Consider the following 17,731-nt stretch of genomic DNA (forward strand, 5'->3'; position numbering starts at 1 on the left):
GCCACATCAGTTTCAAGTGGGTGACAAGGTTTATTTGCATTTGTAGAAGGAAAGCCTTGCTGAAGCCCGTCAAAAGCTTCAACCACAATGATACAAACCTTACACCATCACCAACGCTATGGGTGGCAATTCTTTCAACTTAAGTATCCCCCCCCCCATTCATTGGCACACACCAAGTATTCAATGTGGATTGCCTTCGGCCATAATTCCTACCATTGTTGGACACATTAGGCATTGTTGATCAGTTGGCACCAAAAGAGCTCAACCCATATTGCATTGAAAAATCCACAACTCACCAAATCATGGACAAAAAAATTAAGAACACTCAACAAAAAACAATTCAACTATATCGGTTTTTCAAATTCGACTAGCTCCTGCACCAAGGCAAGTGGCTCACCAGGGACCACGTTTAGAAGTTTCCTCACTTCATGGAGGCACTCAATGCAATGGGAACCATTGCTTCTTAAAGGGGGAGGACTAATCCAAGTGGATATTGGTGACCACCTTCCTGTTCCACTTGGACCCCCAACATTGTTTCCATTAGTTTCCTATTTTTCAACACAATTTCCTATTTCAACTGTTTTCTACTTTTGGAAGTTTTCAGGTCCTGAACTTCCAGAGTTGTTTTGAGGCCCTAAACAATGTTTTTTGCAGAAATGGGAAAACATGAATCTAATATCGCCGTTTACAATCAAAAATTATTTTCCTTAGATAGACCTTTCTAATGGGATATCGTCTATGCCAAACAAAGATTCTATGCAATGTTACGAACCTGAGAAATTTATGTTCCAACAAACCCCATCAAGGCCCATACCTTTTGGCGCTTCATCTCCTAGAGTTAGGTTTTTGGATGTCTAGGGTTTCTTAATGTTTCTTCATGATAAAAAGGCCTCTGAGCCTCATTGTAACAAAATTTAGAAGACATGTAGCCATCACATCTCTTCTCATATATAAGCTACTATCCACTGAGCTAGTTTGTAGTCATTCTGCATGTAAATAGTTTCAAGTATTTTCTATTTATTAATTGAATTTCTATTGCATTGCATCTCTATGTTTTCTTTTAAATCTATATTTCATTTGGTTCCTTCATAAATCCAGGTCAAAATATTGTTCCGAAAAATGACTAGTATAGCTTATAGGTTGATATTTTGATTCTATCAATGTATATCTGATATTTTGGTAGTATAGAAGAGATTGAGGGACTAGTTTATGGTATAATCATTTTGGTCATGGGTGGCTGAAAGGCTGTGGCTAGCCAAGTAGTCAAGGAATCATAAAATTAGTGTAAGGATCATTAGAGAGAGGTTGGGTCTTTCTAGCATGTAGAGTACATATTAATACATTAGTAACAAAGGTTCAATGAATGTGTTGTAATTACAAGCATATCCCTGTGAATGTATTTATGAAATTTGTTAGGATTTTCGTTGCTATGTTATATATTTATTTTAATGTTGAGATCATTTTAATGTTTTATGTCATCCAAGTGAGTGATGAAATCCTTACATGAAAGTAGTGAGGATATTAAAGTGTATTAATATTTACGATATGAATATGTTTATGAGATTTGTTGAGATTTTCCCTAGTGTGTTAGTATGTTATATATTTATCGAGAACACTTAACATAATGTTATGTTGACTTGGTCAAAATTAAAATTAAAAAACTAAAATTAAAGTTTGAGTTGGTCATTTGATGGGTTTAGCAATGGTGTATATAGGTCTATGGTATTAAATAACTTATGGTATTTGGTATGACCAGTATAGATCTATCTTAAACACCGATCTAGCATGCTAGGAGAGGGATCAAATCTATCAAAAATTTGAAAAACAAAAATTGCATCTCTCTCATCCTTCGAAATGAATTTGTAGTCTCTCATTCTCTCTCTATATACAATGTATACCTATAAATCTAAGGAAATTGACAAAAAAAAAATACCTAAAAAATGATCAAAATGTAAAATAGTGAGACTTCAAAAGTTTTAACCATAAAACTTATTTTTTTCAATTGTTTTATATGATATATACATAATTGTTTTAAACAATATATAATATATAGTTTAAATTAATATTTTATGTAACATATTTTACCTACAAACCATATTGTCTACATCAAAATATTTTTTTTTACTCTTATACATCAAAATTACCTAATACTCCATATTTTTTTATTCTTATACATCAAAATTACCTAATACTCCATATTAAAATATTTTATTATTAATTTTTTTTAATTATGAATATTTTAAATTGTCACATATTAATTTTATATTAGGAATTGAATGAATTACACTCTCTCATTTGTTATTTTTAGTGGAAAGTACTTTGCTATTTTTTATTTTAATTTTTAACATTCAATTACTTCTTTTTGGATATTGAATATTTTATTATATAAAGTATTAAAATTTTTTTTGGCACTTTCTTTCTTTTTATATATCTTTCTATATATAAGTATGTATGAAGTTGATATCCATATAAATTAATTAATATAAATCTTCAAATAGCTTATTTAAATCAGGTGTTGAAATATTTTTTAAAAATATAAGGTTTAAATAGTTTACTTTTTTTTTTTTTTTACTTCTAATTGTTTTATAGAATTTTTTCACTTATGATTGTGAGTGAGTGAAATATTGGATTATAATATTAACAACAAATCAAGTCACCATAAAGAGAGTGAAATAGTGGATTATGATATTAACAACAAATCAAGTCACCATAGTGAGATTGAGATTATTGATGTTTTTCAATGTTTTTTAATTAAAAATAAATAAACCTAGATATTCATTTTCTATTTTTTATCATAGCAAATATTGTTTTTCTATTCAGAAACTATTTTACTTTTATTTTAAGAGGGACACATGTTAACTACACATACAGACTGAATTACATATTGTCATCTATGGAATGCATTTAGATCTATCTTAACTTCCTACTTTAATATTTATGAAATTTCATATTAGTTATTTTAGTTTTTAGATAATATAAAATGTTATTTAATGTTTATAATTTTTTTAATTGATATTAACATTTTATAAGATAATAAACTTTTATTTATAAAAATTTGATAAAATTGGAACTATACAGAGAAGATTAGCATGGCCTCTAAGTAAGGATGACATTCACAAATCCAGAAATGATCCAAATTTGTAGTCCTGAAGGTATGGTCAAATAGTTAGGTGGGAAAGTTCGGTCTCCACAAATCAAAAGCTTGCTTCACCCAAGATTTCTTCAATTGAAAAAAAAAACAACTTTAGATATAAAATATAAAAATCTCTTAAAAATACTCCTATCATTATTAAAAAATCAAATATTTTCACATAATTAATTATGATAGAAATATTATTTTTTATTTTTTAAAATAAATAAATTATGTTAAACATATAAAAAGATAATTATATAATTTTTTTGGTTTTTTTAACATTTTGATATGTATGTACATTATTTTGTGTATTGATATACAGTTAATGCATTATTTGAAAGTTTTGGGTTGAAAAAAAAAAAAAAAAAAAATTGGAGTGTTTACATGAAGGTTTTTTTGACAATGCATTTGCATTTGTTTGAAAAATTAGTTTGTTTGTTTGTCTTTTTTAACTAGAATTTGTACCAGATGTTGCAAAAGAAACCCATAACAGAGTGTAGGAAAGAGTAAAATTAAATTATTAATATTTATGATAAAAGCAAAAATTCTTTTTTGATCAATGTATGTATGTATGAGAGAAAAGATTTTGTTGTATTGTTCTCATAATTTTATGGTTGTTGATTGTAAAACAATTCATACTTTTCAATTTTTGATGATGAGCATATAATTCAACGTATTTGCAATTGGTAGGTTTGTACAGTAATGTTTGCTTGCATATGCTATTTTTCATTTTTGTGTTGGATATGATGTGCAAATATAAGAAGGAAACGTTAATGCTGATATGATGACGTAGTAAATAGATTTGACTTATTCCGAAACCAATTAAAATGATTTTTAACTTTTACTAAGCCCAAATTTCGACATTAAGATATATAGTGAGTGTTGCTTGCAGCAAGACCACAATCCACCATATTTTATTATGGATTGATGAAGTGTTCGTCCTTTATGATGTTACAGGATCTTCCGACTGAGCAAAGAAATGATGCAGTAAGAGGCATGGTGTACGAAGCTAACCAGAGAGTTCAAGATCCTGTCCATGGTTGTGTAGGAGTAATTAATGATCTCCGCAAAAAACTGGCAGAGCTGCAAGCTCATTTGGATTCCACCTAGGAACAACTTGATAACATTAGTATGCAACATGCTAATCTATTAAGCCTGGTTACAAACTACCATGAAACTTTGTTGCCACAATTTTATGATTCGTTACTACAGGAGAGTGAAGACTTACTGCAGAAGAGTGAAGACACTTGCACAATCCCGAATGAATTAGATGATGGCATTGATCCTATATATGCAGCTATGGGAGACACTTTGGCCATAAACACAAGAAACCTTATGATGTTTTTCTCTGTTCCTTTTTTAATTCTGACCTTGTTATAAGTATGTCAAGTATGTAAAAGGTATATCTCTTCCATTCAATATGGTTATGTTTCCACTACAGTCAGCTGCAGTTCCACATTATAACACTTATTCTATCCAAGTTTCTATGCCAGTAGTTTTACTAGAATTAAATTTATCTAAATATATATTGCAAGACATGAATACATTGCATATGCACGTTGGACATTACAGGAATACATTTTAAGTATAAAGCACAACACTACGAACAAGAAAAGCCATGAAAACGATCAAAGTTAAGGTTTAGGAGGAAGAGCAGGTACATTCAATATTGTTCATATATGTGAGAGAAGAGTCTGGCCCATGCTGGTGAAGAACGCTGAAAGTAGTACAACTTCCGACTGATCAGCCTTCAATACATTTAACAGAAACCTTTAAAAAAAACAGTCAAATACAGTTCTGTGGCAAGGTTTGAACTCACCACAAGCAATATTCAGCAGAAACATGGAGCGATGTGCCGCCGGTTCTGTAGGATATAGAGCAGAAGGAGCTTCCATGTAATCGTATCAATCTTCGTCGCATAATTGTCGATGTGCCGCAGGTTCTGTAGGATATAGAGCAGAAGGAGCTTCCATGTAATCGTATCAATCTTCGTCGCATAATTGTTGGGGGAGTTATTAACCCCGTGGAGTATCAATCTTCGTCGTGCAATTACTAGGGAGTTAGTAACCACGTGGAGGTATCCATGGGGATTTAGTAACTACGTGGAGGTATGCATCTTCACCGTATAGTTGCTAGGAGTTAGTGACTATTTTTAGCTATTAATTTGATGGTAGAAGATGGTTCTATCATCTAACATAGATAATCGAAGGTCCATAATCGCACACGGTAGCAACTGGGGGTGCCGATTTCAGATTTCAGAGGGGGTGCCTGACGTAATAAAATGAGGAAATACACGCTCTGAGGTATCGAGCTTGCTCTTCCATGCTAGCTCCAAGGTTACAGAGCCCTCGCCACTCCTCACACCACAGAGCCGACAACTCTGTTTTTTTCGTCAAACAACACTCACAGCCTAACCTAAATCCTTCGCTCTGATACCCTGAGAGAAAACAACGAAGACTCTTCAGAAGAGCTTGATATTGCATTACTAAACATGATTATATTTATAGATACATATGAAGGAGAGTCAATAATAACCTCCGCCATCTCAAAATGATGTAGGACTCATTCATGAACAGTGACATTAAATTTGCTGACTTATGAACAGTGGGCGGCGCCGTTTGCGCAATCATGATTAATGTTCTAGCATCACAGATATTAATGTATATGTGGGCCTAATTGAAGATGTTGATGGCTTGGATAAGATTGAGGGCTTGCTGTCTTATCAAAACACACAGGTCTACGAAACAGCACTTATGATCCTTGAGAATTATTTTGCCGAGGAAGATGAGTATGTATTTCCAACATCTTGAGACTGCTTTTGGTTCTTCTTACAATAAGCAGCCAGGATATCCACCTAGTGGTTTTAATTTCATGTAGAAAGAGGGCTAATCCCCTTGTATATTGTATTTAATATGTGTATATCAAAAGAAACTTTGGTGCCACAATTTTACGATTTGTCACTGCAGGAGAGTGAAGATATTTGCACAATCCCGAATGAATTAAATGATGGCATTGATCCTATGCAGCTATGGGAGACACTCTGGCCATAAACACAAGAAATCTTATGATGTTTTTTTCTGTTCCTTCTTTAATTCTGACCTTGTTATAAGTATGTCAATTATGTAAGAAGTATATCTCTTCCATTCAATACGGTTATGTTTCCACTACAGTCAACTACAGTTCCACAATGTAACACTTATTCTATCCGAGTTTCTGTGCGAGAAGTTTTACGAGAATTAAATTTATCTAAACATATATTGCAAGACATGAATACATTGCATATGCACGCTGGACATTACAAGAACACATTTTAAGTATAAAGCACAACATTACAACACTACGAACAAGAAAAAAAAAAAACAATCAAAGTTAAGGTTTAGGAGGAAGAGCAGGAAAATTCAATATTGTTCGTATCTGTGAGAGAAGAGTCTGGCCCATGCTGGTGAAGAACACTGAAAGTAGTGCAATTTCCGACTGATCAGCTTTCAATACATTTAACAAAAACCTTCAACAAAAACCAGTCAAACACAGTTCTGTGGCAAGGTTTGAACTCACCAGAAGCAATGTTCGGCAGAAACATGGAGCGCTATGCGGCGGGCTCTGTAGGATACAGAGTAGAAGGAGCCTCCATGTAACCGTATCAATCTTCGTCGCGCAATTCTTGGGGAGTTATTAACCCCGTGGAATATCAATCTTCGTCGCGCAATTGCTGGGAGTTAGTAACCGCGTGGAGGTATCCATCTTCGCCTTATAGTTGCTGGGAGTTAATAACTGTTTTTAGCTATTAATCTGATGGTAGAAGATGGTTTTATCGTCTAACATAGATAATCGAGGGTCCATAATCGCACACGGTAGCAACTGGGTGTGTTGATTTCAAAGGGGGACGCCCGGCGTAACTAGCCAAATTTCTTCTATACTCCTATAATATAAAATATGATAAAATCAAAATATCAACCTATAATATCAGATATACATGGAAGTCATTGATCTCAATTAATTAAACCCTATTATGAAAATATCAACGGACAGGACAGGCTACACCAGGCATTGATCTCAAAGCGTTTCAAAACCGTATTTGCTCAAATCAAACCCTAACTCCCCCTAAACGAGTCACCAACCCAGCCTCTACTCCATTTGAGAGCCGGGCGCTGGTTTTGGCCGAAAGAAAACATCGTTCAAAGCCGTCTTTGAAGCCATAGACGCCCCCAGCAGCTCCAAAATCTGTGATCACCAATATAAATCTATGATGGTTTTTTTCTCTTGAAAAAAAAAACCTGTGATCACCATTTCACTTTGCAAAATCAAGTCTGCAGATTCAATATATATAACACGTTGCATTAACTAAAGGTTACCTGTGACCACTATTTATAATAATGTTTACCTGGTCAGGACCGACTGTTACAGTCATTTCCTTCAATTCAACTGGGTGTGTTGATTTCAAAGGGGGACGCCCGGCGTAATTAGAAAGTTGGTTAATTAATTGGTATCTATTAGCGAGAGGATTGCGAGTCATTAAGACATTGGTTATTTACGGAATCATAGTTTTGATTACTGAAAAATTAGTTGGAGGATTGCAAGTAATTAGGATTTCAGTTATTTATGAAATCTCATTGTGAAAATTCAGCCTGCTCAGTGAACATTATTTTCCTTCCGAAAGCAGATGAACGAGAGACAAATACTGGTAATTAAAAAATGGCAGAAGATGGCACTAATTGCAGCATGGATTTGAAGCTTCTTGTAAACCAGAAAACTGGACGGGTGGTCTATGCTGAGGCGGGTAAGGATTTCGTGGATCTCCTCTTCGCTTTTCTTGTGCTACCGATTGGTGCCATTATCCGAATTCTGCGGGAGCATGGCACGGCGTCTTCCAAGAAGAATGTGGGCAGTATCAGTAACGTGTACAACAGCGTCCACAAGCTGAATGCCACATACATGACTGCGGATAAGTCCATTTTGCTGAAACCGCACCTAGATTCCAGCGCCGCATTCAACGGTTTCCCACTACTTCAATATTTTACAACTCCTCGCGATTTCTATGTATGCCCCAACCCTAGCCAGTACGGTTACACAAAGCACCAAATTAGTACCCAGGCAGGCCAGAAATGCACCTGTGGCCAAGAAATAAAAACTCAAGTGGTGTTAGATAATAATCTCTCGAAACCTTCTTCTTCTGCCAACTCCGGGAGCCCCGCAGGGTACGTGAAAGGGGCCGTTACATTCATGATCACCGATGATTTGAATATCTTTCCAATTTCTACCATTACAAGCATTACTCTCTTCAGTCGACTGTATGTGAAAGACCCAAGTGAATTGAAGGAAATGACTGTAACAGTCGGTCCTGACCAGGTAAACATTATTATAAATAGTGGTCACAGGTAACCTTTAGTTAATGCAACGTGTTATATATATTGAATCTGCAGACTTGATTTTGCAAAGTGAAATGGTGATCACAGGTTTTTTTTTTCAAGAGAAAAAAACCATCATAGATTTATATTGGTGATCACAGATTTTGGAGCTGCTGGGGGCGTCTATGGCTTCAAAGACGGCTTTGAACGATGTTTTCTTTCGGCCAAAACCAGCGCCCGGCTCTCAAATGGAGTAGAGGCTGGGTTGGTGACTCGTTTAGGGGGAGTTAGGGTTTGATTTGAGCAAATACGGTTTTGAAACGCTTTGAGATCAATGCCTGGTGTAGCCTGTCCTGTCCGTTGATATTTTCATAATAGGGTTTAATTAATTGAGATCAATGACTTCCATGTATATCTGATATTATAGGTTGATATTTTGATTTTATCATATTTTATATTATAGGAGTATAGAAGAAATTTGGCTAGTGGTTTACTGGATAAAGTTTATTATTTTACAGTGTATTAGGTTGCAGATGTATTAGGTTGCATTGACTTCTAATATATTAAAAAAAATACTAATTTTTTAGTGATTTGAGATTTTTCCAATTTTAATAAGTTCATAGGTGTGGAAATTAATATATAAGTAAATTTTATTTAGCAAAATAATTATTTTACATAAGATTTTTCTCAAGTTAAATTAGATTCATGTCACTTGCTACCCACCCACCAATTTCTTAAGGATTTGAGATTATTCCAATTCTATTAAATTCATATTCTAATCAGATAGAAGAATTAATATATAAGCAAATTTTATTTAGCAAAATGACTCATTTTACAATAAGATGTGTAATTCTTTTTTTTTAAAAGTTAAATTGACCATTTTCTATAAATAATTAATTAAATAAATATATATATTGGTAAAATTTGTATTGCAATAATTTATTGTTATAATAATAATTTTTGTTATATTTATAAAGCCTTTTGCTATATCAACCACATTATATTTTTTATATAATTAAATTAATAATATAATTTTTAGATCATGTTGCAGTTAGCAACCAAGAATCATCAAATATGGTATTAGCGAGAGATTGGGTATGCAGAGCTCATGTTGATACATTGATACATTAGTAACTGAGTTTCGAAGAATGCATTGTAATTGCAAACATATCCATGTTAATGTGTTTATGAAATTTGTTGGGATTTTCCTTTCTTATTTTAATTTGGACATCATTTCAATGTTTTATGTTGTCGAAGTGAGTGATGAAATCCTTGAGGATATCAGTGTATTAATATTTATGAAATTTGATTCATGTGAATGTATTATGAGATTTGTTGGGATTTTCATAATATGTTATATATTTATGCCGTGGAATTTTGTAAGATCTTATATAATGTAATGTTAAGTTGATTTATTTAATATTAGAATTAAAAAATTAAAGTTAAAATTTGAGTTAAGTATTTGAGATTTAGTGATTTATAAGTTTATGATATTTAATAGTTTATAGTATTTGCTATGAACTTATGATTATTATATATTTATGTTAAATAAAGATTTAGTATGTTAGGAGAGGATCAAATTTTTTAAGTAAAGATTTAGCATGTGAATAGAGGGATCAAATCTTTTCATCATGTAAAACTTTTAAAATCTAAAATTTGACCCAAAAAAAAAGCATTCAATTCATCTTATTATACATCTCAATGAATTACAAATTTATTTATTTATTAAAATTCTTTATATTATATATACATTAAAAAAATTTAAACAATATCTAATATATACATAGTTTACATTAAAATATTTAAAAAAACATAGGCATTGAGATATTTTATCTATAAACTATATTGTTAACATTAAAATCATTTTTTTTGTTCTTATATATTAATATTTCTTAATCAAAGCATATTAAAATATTTTATTAATGACCCATGGTGATTTTTTTTTTATTATGAATATTTTATATAAAATATAAAAAGTAGTTTTATATTTTATATTTTATCCTTTAAATTTCAATCACTTTTTTTGGACATTGAATATTTTATGATATACAATATTAAATTATTTTTTTAACAATTTTTCTTTTTTTTTGAGGAAAAATCAACAACTTTCTATTAATAAAAAATAAAAAGTTAAATAGAGCAGATACACATGCATTATGCTTTAGGGACTAGCTAGACTACAAAAAATAAAAAATAAAATTTTCTTTTTTGCCTTTTTTCTTTTGGACTTTGTGCCAAACCCAAGTGATGGAGTAAATGAAAAATTGCCAACTCATTATTTCTTGAAGTGTTTGGGACTTCTTTATCTGAATCTGAGCTCTCAGAAACATGAGATCACTTTGTTCCACTCGGCCTTGATTGTTTCTCTTGTCCTCGTGTTGGTTCTCATGAATCAAAACCACTGCTGAGTTATTGGGAATCTTTGCCTGTTTATTCTGATCCTTCTGCTTCCCTTCTCCCTCCTTTTGAGAACCTTGTTGATTTTGTGTCTTTGGATCCTTCTGCTTCCCTTCTCCCTCCTTTTGAGAACCTTGTTGATTTTGTGTCTTTGGATGTTGCTGGGCCTCATCCATTTCTTCATCCTCATCATCTCATGAAGGCAGGTCAGGGAATTTTCATCCCTTTTGCTTTTGTAGTCTTTTCTTTGTCATTTTCTTTGCTTGTTTGCATTTGTTCTGCAAGTTCCTTGTTTGATGACAAATTCAACAATTAAAGGTCGTATTTTCAAAATCTAACCATTGTGTCAATTTGAAGTCTTGATGTGTTAGGTGAATACGATGAGGAAGGTCTTTGCTTAAATGCATCTCAACACATATGCGTGCAAAAGTTACAATACCTTTGTCCATTCTTTCTCGATCCATCTTTAGGAACCTTCCCAAAGGGGTTCCAATGCCTTCTAGGACTTGGTGGTGCCAAAAGGGAAGTGGAAGATTATGTAGCCTTACCCAAAATGACATTTGTAACCACCATTGAGTTGGCATCAAAACCAGGAAACCATGGGGTTACAAAGAGGCCTTCCCTTCCCCAAAACCATGGTCCTTCATTTATGACATAATCAATGTCTTTCTGGTTATCAAACTCAACCACAAAAAAAAAGCCTTTTGCACACAGACAAATGTCACAATCTCTAGTCCAACTGAGGTAGATCCACTCTTTTAGATCTTCAGATTTGGGCCAGAAACCATTAAATTGACATATGATAGCCTTTGCTTTCAAATCAATGAAAAGACCACTTACTTATGATAATTCTATAGACAAATCTAGGGCTTCCTCCATTTTCTATACAATGTACGAACCTGGGATTGTCAGATTTGGGTTTTGTTTATCCTGTGTGGTGACATTCCCTCTCAATGCATCCTTTAGCAAGGTCGGACCCTTGCCAGCGGAAGATGATATAGGTGGAAAGCTCGCTCCCAGGGCACCACATTCAAGATGATGGTAGCATTCCTTTGAATACCATATTCTTTCAAATGAACCACATCCTGCAGCGCTTTCCTTGAAAAAATCAGACTTTATAATGGAGCAGGAATACTTGTGATCTTTTGGGCACTCTGATTTAATCAAACCTCACCAATCCAATCCAACTTCTATCCAAAAATTCACACTATGAGGAGGTCGAGATAGTGATAGCCATATACACGACCCTCATCCTCCAAATTTTGTGCTCCACGACGAAGAGAGAAACCAACATCTTCATGTGAAATTCCATTGACTAACCAATCTTGGATATGTGCCGCGAGGGGCATGGCCATACTACTCTAGAGTCCATTGCTTCTGACCATGACGAGGAGCATATTGTCAGTGATGGCTTCATTGTTGCATCTTTTGTTTGAGTAATAGCAAAACCTTGTCATCGACATCGCGCTCCCACACCTTCTTATGAATATATTCTATCTACTATTAACATTTTTTTTCATTTTATATATGCAATATATAGATATGTGAAGTTGATATTAACATAAATTAGTTAATATACATTTTCAAATAGTTTATTTAAATCATGTATTGAAATATTTTTTAATAGTGTAAAGTTTAAACATTTTTCTCACCTTTTTTAATTTCTAATTACTTTATATCTTTTTAGAGTAGATATGAATTGTATTATGTCTTATGGATATGGAAAAATTTTACTTAAAATATTAAAATATTAGATTGTAATATAAAAAATAAAATCAAATAACTATAGTGAATTGGAATTATTAATATTTTTTAATTAAAATTAATTAAACATGGACAATAGATAATATTAGTTAATATTTATAAAAATATTATTTCTATTAACAACAATAGATAATATTAGTTAATATTTATAAAAATATTATTTCTATTAACATTTAAAAAGATAATCATTTTTTTATATAAAATATATTTTTTGATTTCAAATTAATCGTTATTGGTTTTTATTAGTTTTATTTAGAATCTAAACATTTTATTATAATCTAATATTTTCTATGATTATATTTATAAAATCCTCCTTTTTATATGAAAAGTTTCTTAAAAATACTCACATTATGATTAAAAAATAAAATATTTTCACATATGTAAAAAATATACAAAGATAATTGTATATATTTTTTTCATTCATTTTAGTATGTATATACCTTATTGTGCATTTTCCTTCATTTTCTTTTCTTTGGTCAAACAAGAGTGGAGCCTTCTATTAACCGCAAGAAATATTTACATAAGTTACATGGCTTTACAATATAAGGACCAATAGGGCTAACCCTATAAAGGGTAACCAACTACATAACCTGAAATAAACCCGAAGCCTCACCATCTAAGATCTCGTGAGGTCCGATGATCATGAACACTATTGTCTTGGCAACATGCGCCCCTTTTACCCAGTTCACGGACCCGATAATGAAAGTGAGCCATTGGTTTATAAATGTTCGGGTCCGATTTGAAACTTGGTCCTCCAAGATATCAGAACGGAAACTTGCACGGTCTTTAATTTCCTTTTCGGACCCGATGAGGATTATAAACCATTAAACTAAAGAACATCGGGTCCGCTTTGGTGGTTAACCTTCGATTGCTTTTCCACCCGATGGCCATTCGATTACAAAGGCTGTCAAGATCCGTGGCCAACGACCTACTAAGAGGCCTGTTGTTTACCAAGTGCCTCTCCCCTGTGGAAAGCTTTGTTTTAAGCATTTATCTTCTCCCTTTTTTCCTTTTTCTTCTTTTTTTTTTTGGAAATCAATGGTTAAAAATGACTTACATTTCTGCTTTCTCCTGCTTCCACTAGTCTTCCTTCTTGTTCAGTCCTAATAGTTTGGAAGTTTTCCATGTCTTTGTCTGCCTGTCTTTGACAATCCTCACGCAATTTCCCCAAGGGTGTCGAGTCCCATGCATACTTGCTGTAAATTTCTTTGCAAAACACTCCTTCATTCGCCAGACGATCAGCTAGCATATTGGCTTTTCTTTGCACATGAACAAAGCTGGTCGTTCTTAGGGTTTGTAGGTGGGAATGAATGCGCTGAAAGACCTACAAAATTTGCCAATGTTTTGATACTTTTCCAGGTGCTTTTCCATTACATATCTTCTTGGCCGCATTAATAACCAATTTTGCGTCTACTTCAATGATGGCATTGTGAGAATTTGACTCAATTAGTATTTCCAGGCACTGCTCTAAGGCCATAAGCTTCGCCATGTTATTTGTGGCAGTTCCCAGATGACTATGAAAGATGTCCTTTATGCACCCCTGCTCATCTCTGATGAACCCGCCAAAACCAGCCATCCTTGGGTTACCATTCAAGGCTCCATCAATGTTAATTTTCAAGAAACCATGAGGAGGAGGTTGCCAAAAGTCTTTACCAATGATTATTTGGCTCACATCCTTCTGTATGCTCTGTGAAACTAGTGAATGGAGACCCAACTGCAGCAGTATGCGAGTGTCCTGGGGTAGAGTCAAGTTCTCAGAAGGTCTCCCTAACATGGTACCAATAGTATCTTTGAGCTGTCTTAATATCTGTGCAATAGTGTTCTAGGTTGAGCTAAAAATCCTGTTATTGCGCTCTTTCCAGACGTCCCAGATTAAGAAGCCTGGAACTAGAGTCCAAGCATTGTTGATGATCTCCTTGCCTGAGAAGTTCCTTCTCCAATTCCTTAAAGTGTTGGTAATGCTGAGGCCATCCCTGTTAGTTGTCCTGAAGATTGAGGCCATCCAATCCCACGAGGTTGAGGTGAAGGGGCAAAGGTTGAGTAAGTGTTCCATCATCTCCTCTTATGTACCACACAGATAACATTTGGATGGGCCAACAAAAACTTTCTTCAGAAGATTTTCCCAAGTTAGAATTTTCTTTTGTTGAACTAACCATATGAACAACTTTATTTTCATCCAATGCGGGTGTTACCAAAGGTTCTTCCATGCCTTATCAAGGTTTTGATAATCAAACCCTAGGGCTATTTGTTTGGCTTCTTTGAGGTTAAAGTTACCTTCTATGTTTCTTCCCCATCTTAGTTGGTCAGGCGAGGATGAAACCAAAATCTTCCTTTGTTCCAAGTCCATAGCAAGAGAGTTTGCCTGAGCTTTCAAAGGGCTCTCTTCCCTGTAGCCTAGATCCTTCCATATTCTCCATTTGCTATTGTTCCTTACCTGATCCCAGAAGTCACTTACCATGCATAAACCTTTGTTGTCACTGTCATTCTTGAGATCGGTGAGTTCTTCCCTAAATAGGTTTGGTTCTTGTTGCTAGTTGTCCTCCCATAATCTTTCTAGGTTTCCATCTCGGATCTCCCAGAAGCTGTGTTGCTGGACAATGCCTCTATTTTCCCAAGCAAGATTCCAAATGTGGGAGCCCTTGATAAGCCCAGACATTCGAATGTTATCCCTCTCCTGCCAATTTTTTTCATATTTCTATTTCTAAAGCTTGGCCCATGGGGTTGCTAATTCCTTAAGCCACCTCCACCGAAGCTTTGCACCCGAAACTCTACTGAGGGTTTTGGGGTCATGAAGCCCCAAACCTCCATGGGCCTTAGGTCTACAAAAATTATCCCGAGCTACCAAATCCCATTTCTTTTTGTCTTCCCCTTTTCCCCAAAGAAAATCTCTTTGAATGTTCCTGATATGCTGTAAAACTCCTTTAGGAATAGGAAGAGTTGACATCATGAAGATGGGTATGACCTGCAAGATTGCTTTTGTGAGCACAAGGCGCCCTGCTAAATTTAAAGATCTGCATGTCCACACTCCCCTGCTTAGAGGTTTGCCTATAAGGGGAATTCCAAGGTACTTAGAGGGTAACTAATCCTTTTGGAACCCTAGAATTCTGGTAAGGTTTCTCTAAATAACAATGTCAGTGTTAAAAAAGTAAACTTTTGATTTGTCAAGGCTTTCCTCTGTACCAGCGGCCATAGAAAAGTCATTCAAGGTTTATCTAAAAGCTTTGGCTTCCTTGACTATGGGAATTCCCTGCAGCATAGTGTCATCCACAAATTGTTGGTGAGTTGAGGCCACTCCATATGTGGTAAGTTTCAAACCCTGGATTCTTCCCTCAACACTTGTCATTTTTATCACTCTGCTTAGCCCTTCCATCATGAGCACAAAGAGGAAGGGGGAGAGCGGATCTCCTTGTCTTAGACCCCTAGAAGGCATGAAGGTTCTTGAGGGTGAGCCATTAAGTAGGATCGAAAAAATGGCCATGGATGTAAGGGCCATAACCCATTTGATCCAATTGTGGTCAAAACCATAAGCTTTCAACATTGCCTTGATGTAAGACCAGCTTAGCTTGTCATAAGCTTTCGCCAAGTCAAGTTGCATGATCATACCAACTTGCTTGTTGCTCTTCAGAGAGTACCATCTCATGAGCTTGTATTATATTGTTGAGAATTTGTCTTCCTTCCACATAACCAGTTTGCTCCTCTGAGATAAGAGCTGGAAGAAGGGGCTTGAGTTTATTAGCGATCACTTTGGAAATAATTTTGTACACCACATTGCATAAAGCTATGGGTTTGAATCTTTCCGGTGTGATGGCTTTTTCATGCTTTGGAATCAAAGCTATGAAAGAGGCATTGAGAGCCTTCAAGACCGATCTGGATCTTCTTGAGTCTTCCACCACCTCAAGGATGTCTTGTTTGACTATTTTCTAGCATGCTTTGAAAAAGTCCACATTCAAACCATCCGGGCCAGGAGCTTTCCCATTTTTCATTTCGTTGATAACTTCACTGACCTCATCTTTAGATACTAGCCTATTTAGATTATGGTTGTCTTCCCTTGTTACAAGCTGGGGAATGTACCTTGTGAATTTGTTAATGAACTATGACCTGTCTAAGAGAGGCTCCTTTGCAATGTTAAGGAAGTGTTGTACTAGGAAAAATTCCATTTCTTTGTGGGTGATGAGCTCTTTCCCTTGAGAATCTTTGAGTTTTAAAATTCTATTATGTGACCTGTGACTCAAAGTTGACTTATGAAAAAACTTTGTGTTTCTTTCCCCTTCTCTAATCCACTGTACTCTCGATTTTTGTCTCCAGAAAATCTCCTCTTGCCTACACCTGTCATCCCATTCCTTTTGAAGAGCATCAGCTTGAGTTTTCCTTTCCTCGTTAAAGCCATCTGTGATCATGAGCTAATTAATCCCCTGAAGTTTTTGTTCAACTTCTTTTTTGGCTTTGAAAATGTTACCAAACTGTTTTTTGTTCCAATATTTGAGTCTAACTTTGATGTGTTTAAGTCTTTGTTGTAGCATGTACATTTTAGTGCCTTGAAAGGGAAACTCTTCCATCCACCATTTATCAATATTGCTGGTGAAGTCAGGGTGAGAGAGCTAGACATTTTCAAACTTGAAAGGTTTGTTCCTCAGTGTACCCATAAAAGTGGCTTCAAGCTAGACAGGCCAATGGTTTGAGCCTCCAAAAGGAAGGATTAAAGCTAACATGTTAGGGCCTGTGAGAAATAGGTCCTCTGAGATCATGAATCTATCTAGTTTAGAGGCAACTTGAGAAGCCCCTCCTCTCTTGTTGTTCTAGGTGAAAGATCCATTTATTGTTTTAGCATCCACTAATCTCATGTTATTTATGAGTTTCTGGAAGAAGACGGAGTCTCTGCCTACTGTTCTGCTGCCACCTTTTTCTTTGTAAGAGATTTGATCATATTGAAATCCCCTACTAGAATCCAGGGTATATCAGGATATCTCCCTCTTAGCTCCTCAAGGGAAGTGAGAAGCTTGAGTTTGTCTTCTAGTTTTTGAGGACCATAGACATTTGTAATCATGTAAATCTCCTTATTACCCAAAGGTTGTATTACTAGCGAAAGATAGTT

At 34.6% G+C, this 17,731-nt stretch overlaps 1 protein-coding gene, 1 non-coding gene and 1 pseudogene across 2 annotated transcripts; 2 read left to right on the forward strand and 1 right to left on the reverse strand.

Moving 5' to 3' along the window:
• The window catches only part of LOC149221092 (protein GAMETE EXPRESSED 1-like), an 85,682-nt pseudogene extending 80,654 nt beyond the window's left edge, over positions 1–5,028 (reverse strand).
• Positions 3,040–3,142, forward strand: LOC149221094 (U6 spliceosomal RNA). Its single transcript, XR_016249788.1, has one exon. It is a non-coding gene; the product is annotated as a U6 spliceosomal RNA (small nuclear RNA).
• A 2,797-nt stretch (positions 5,029–7,825) lies between the features above and the next one.
• Positions 7,826–8,735, forward strand: LOC149221095 (uncharacterized). Its single transcript, XM_089387320.1, has 2 exons — positions 7,826–8,479; positions 8,640–8,735. The coding sequence occupies exons 1-2, from the start codon at positions 7,826–7,828 to the stop codon at positions 8,733–8,735; spliced, it is 750 nt and encodes a 249-aa protein (XP_089243446.1).
• The last annotated feature ends 8,996 nt before the right edge of the window (positions 8,736–17,731 follow it).

Source organism: Pinus tabuliformis, chromosome Q, assembly GCF_031772625.1.
Source record: "Pinus tabuliformis cultivar Carrire ecotype Pingquan chromosome Q, CPIR1, whole genome shotgun sequence".
Taxonomy (NCBI): Eukaryota; Viridiplantae; Streptophyta; class Pinopsida; order Pinales; family Pinaceae; genus Pinus; species Pinus tabuliformis.

Excerpts from the sequence above, each read along its gene's own strand:
- LOC149221095 (XM_089387320.1), top strand. The coding sequence starts at position 7,826 with ATGGCAGAAGATGGCACTAATTGCAGCATGGATTTGAAGCTTCTTGTA. Across the intron at positions 8,480-8,639 it reads TAACAGTCGGTCCTGACCAG|ATTTTGGAGCTGCTGGGGGC; the intron begins GTAAACATTATT and ends TGGTGATCACAG.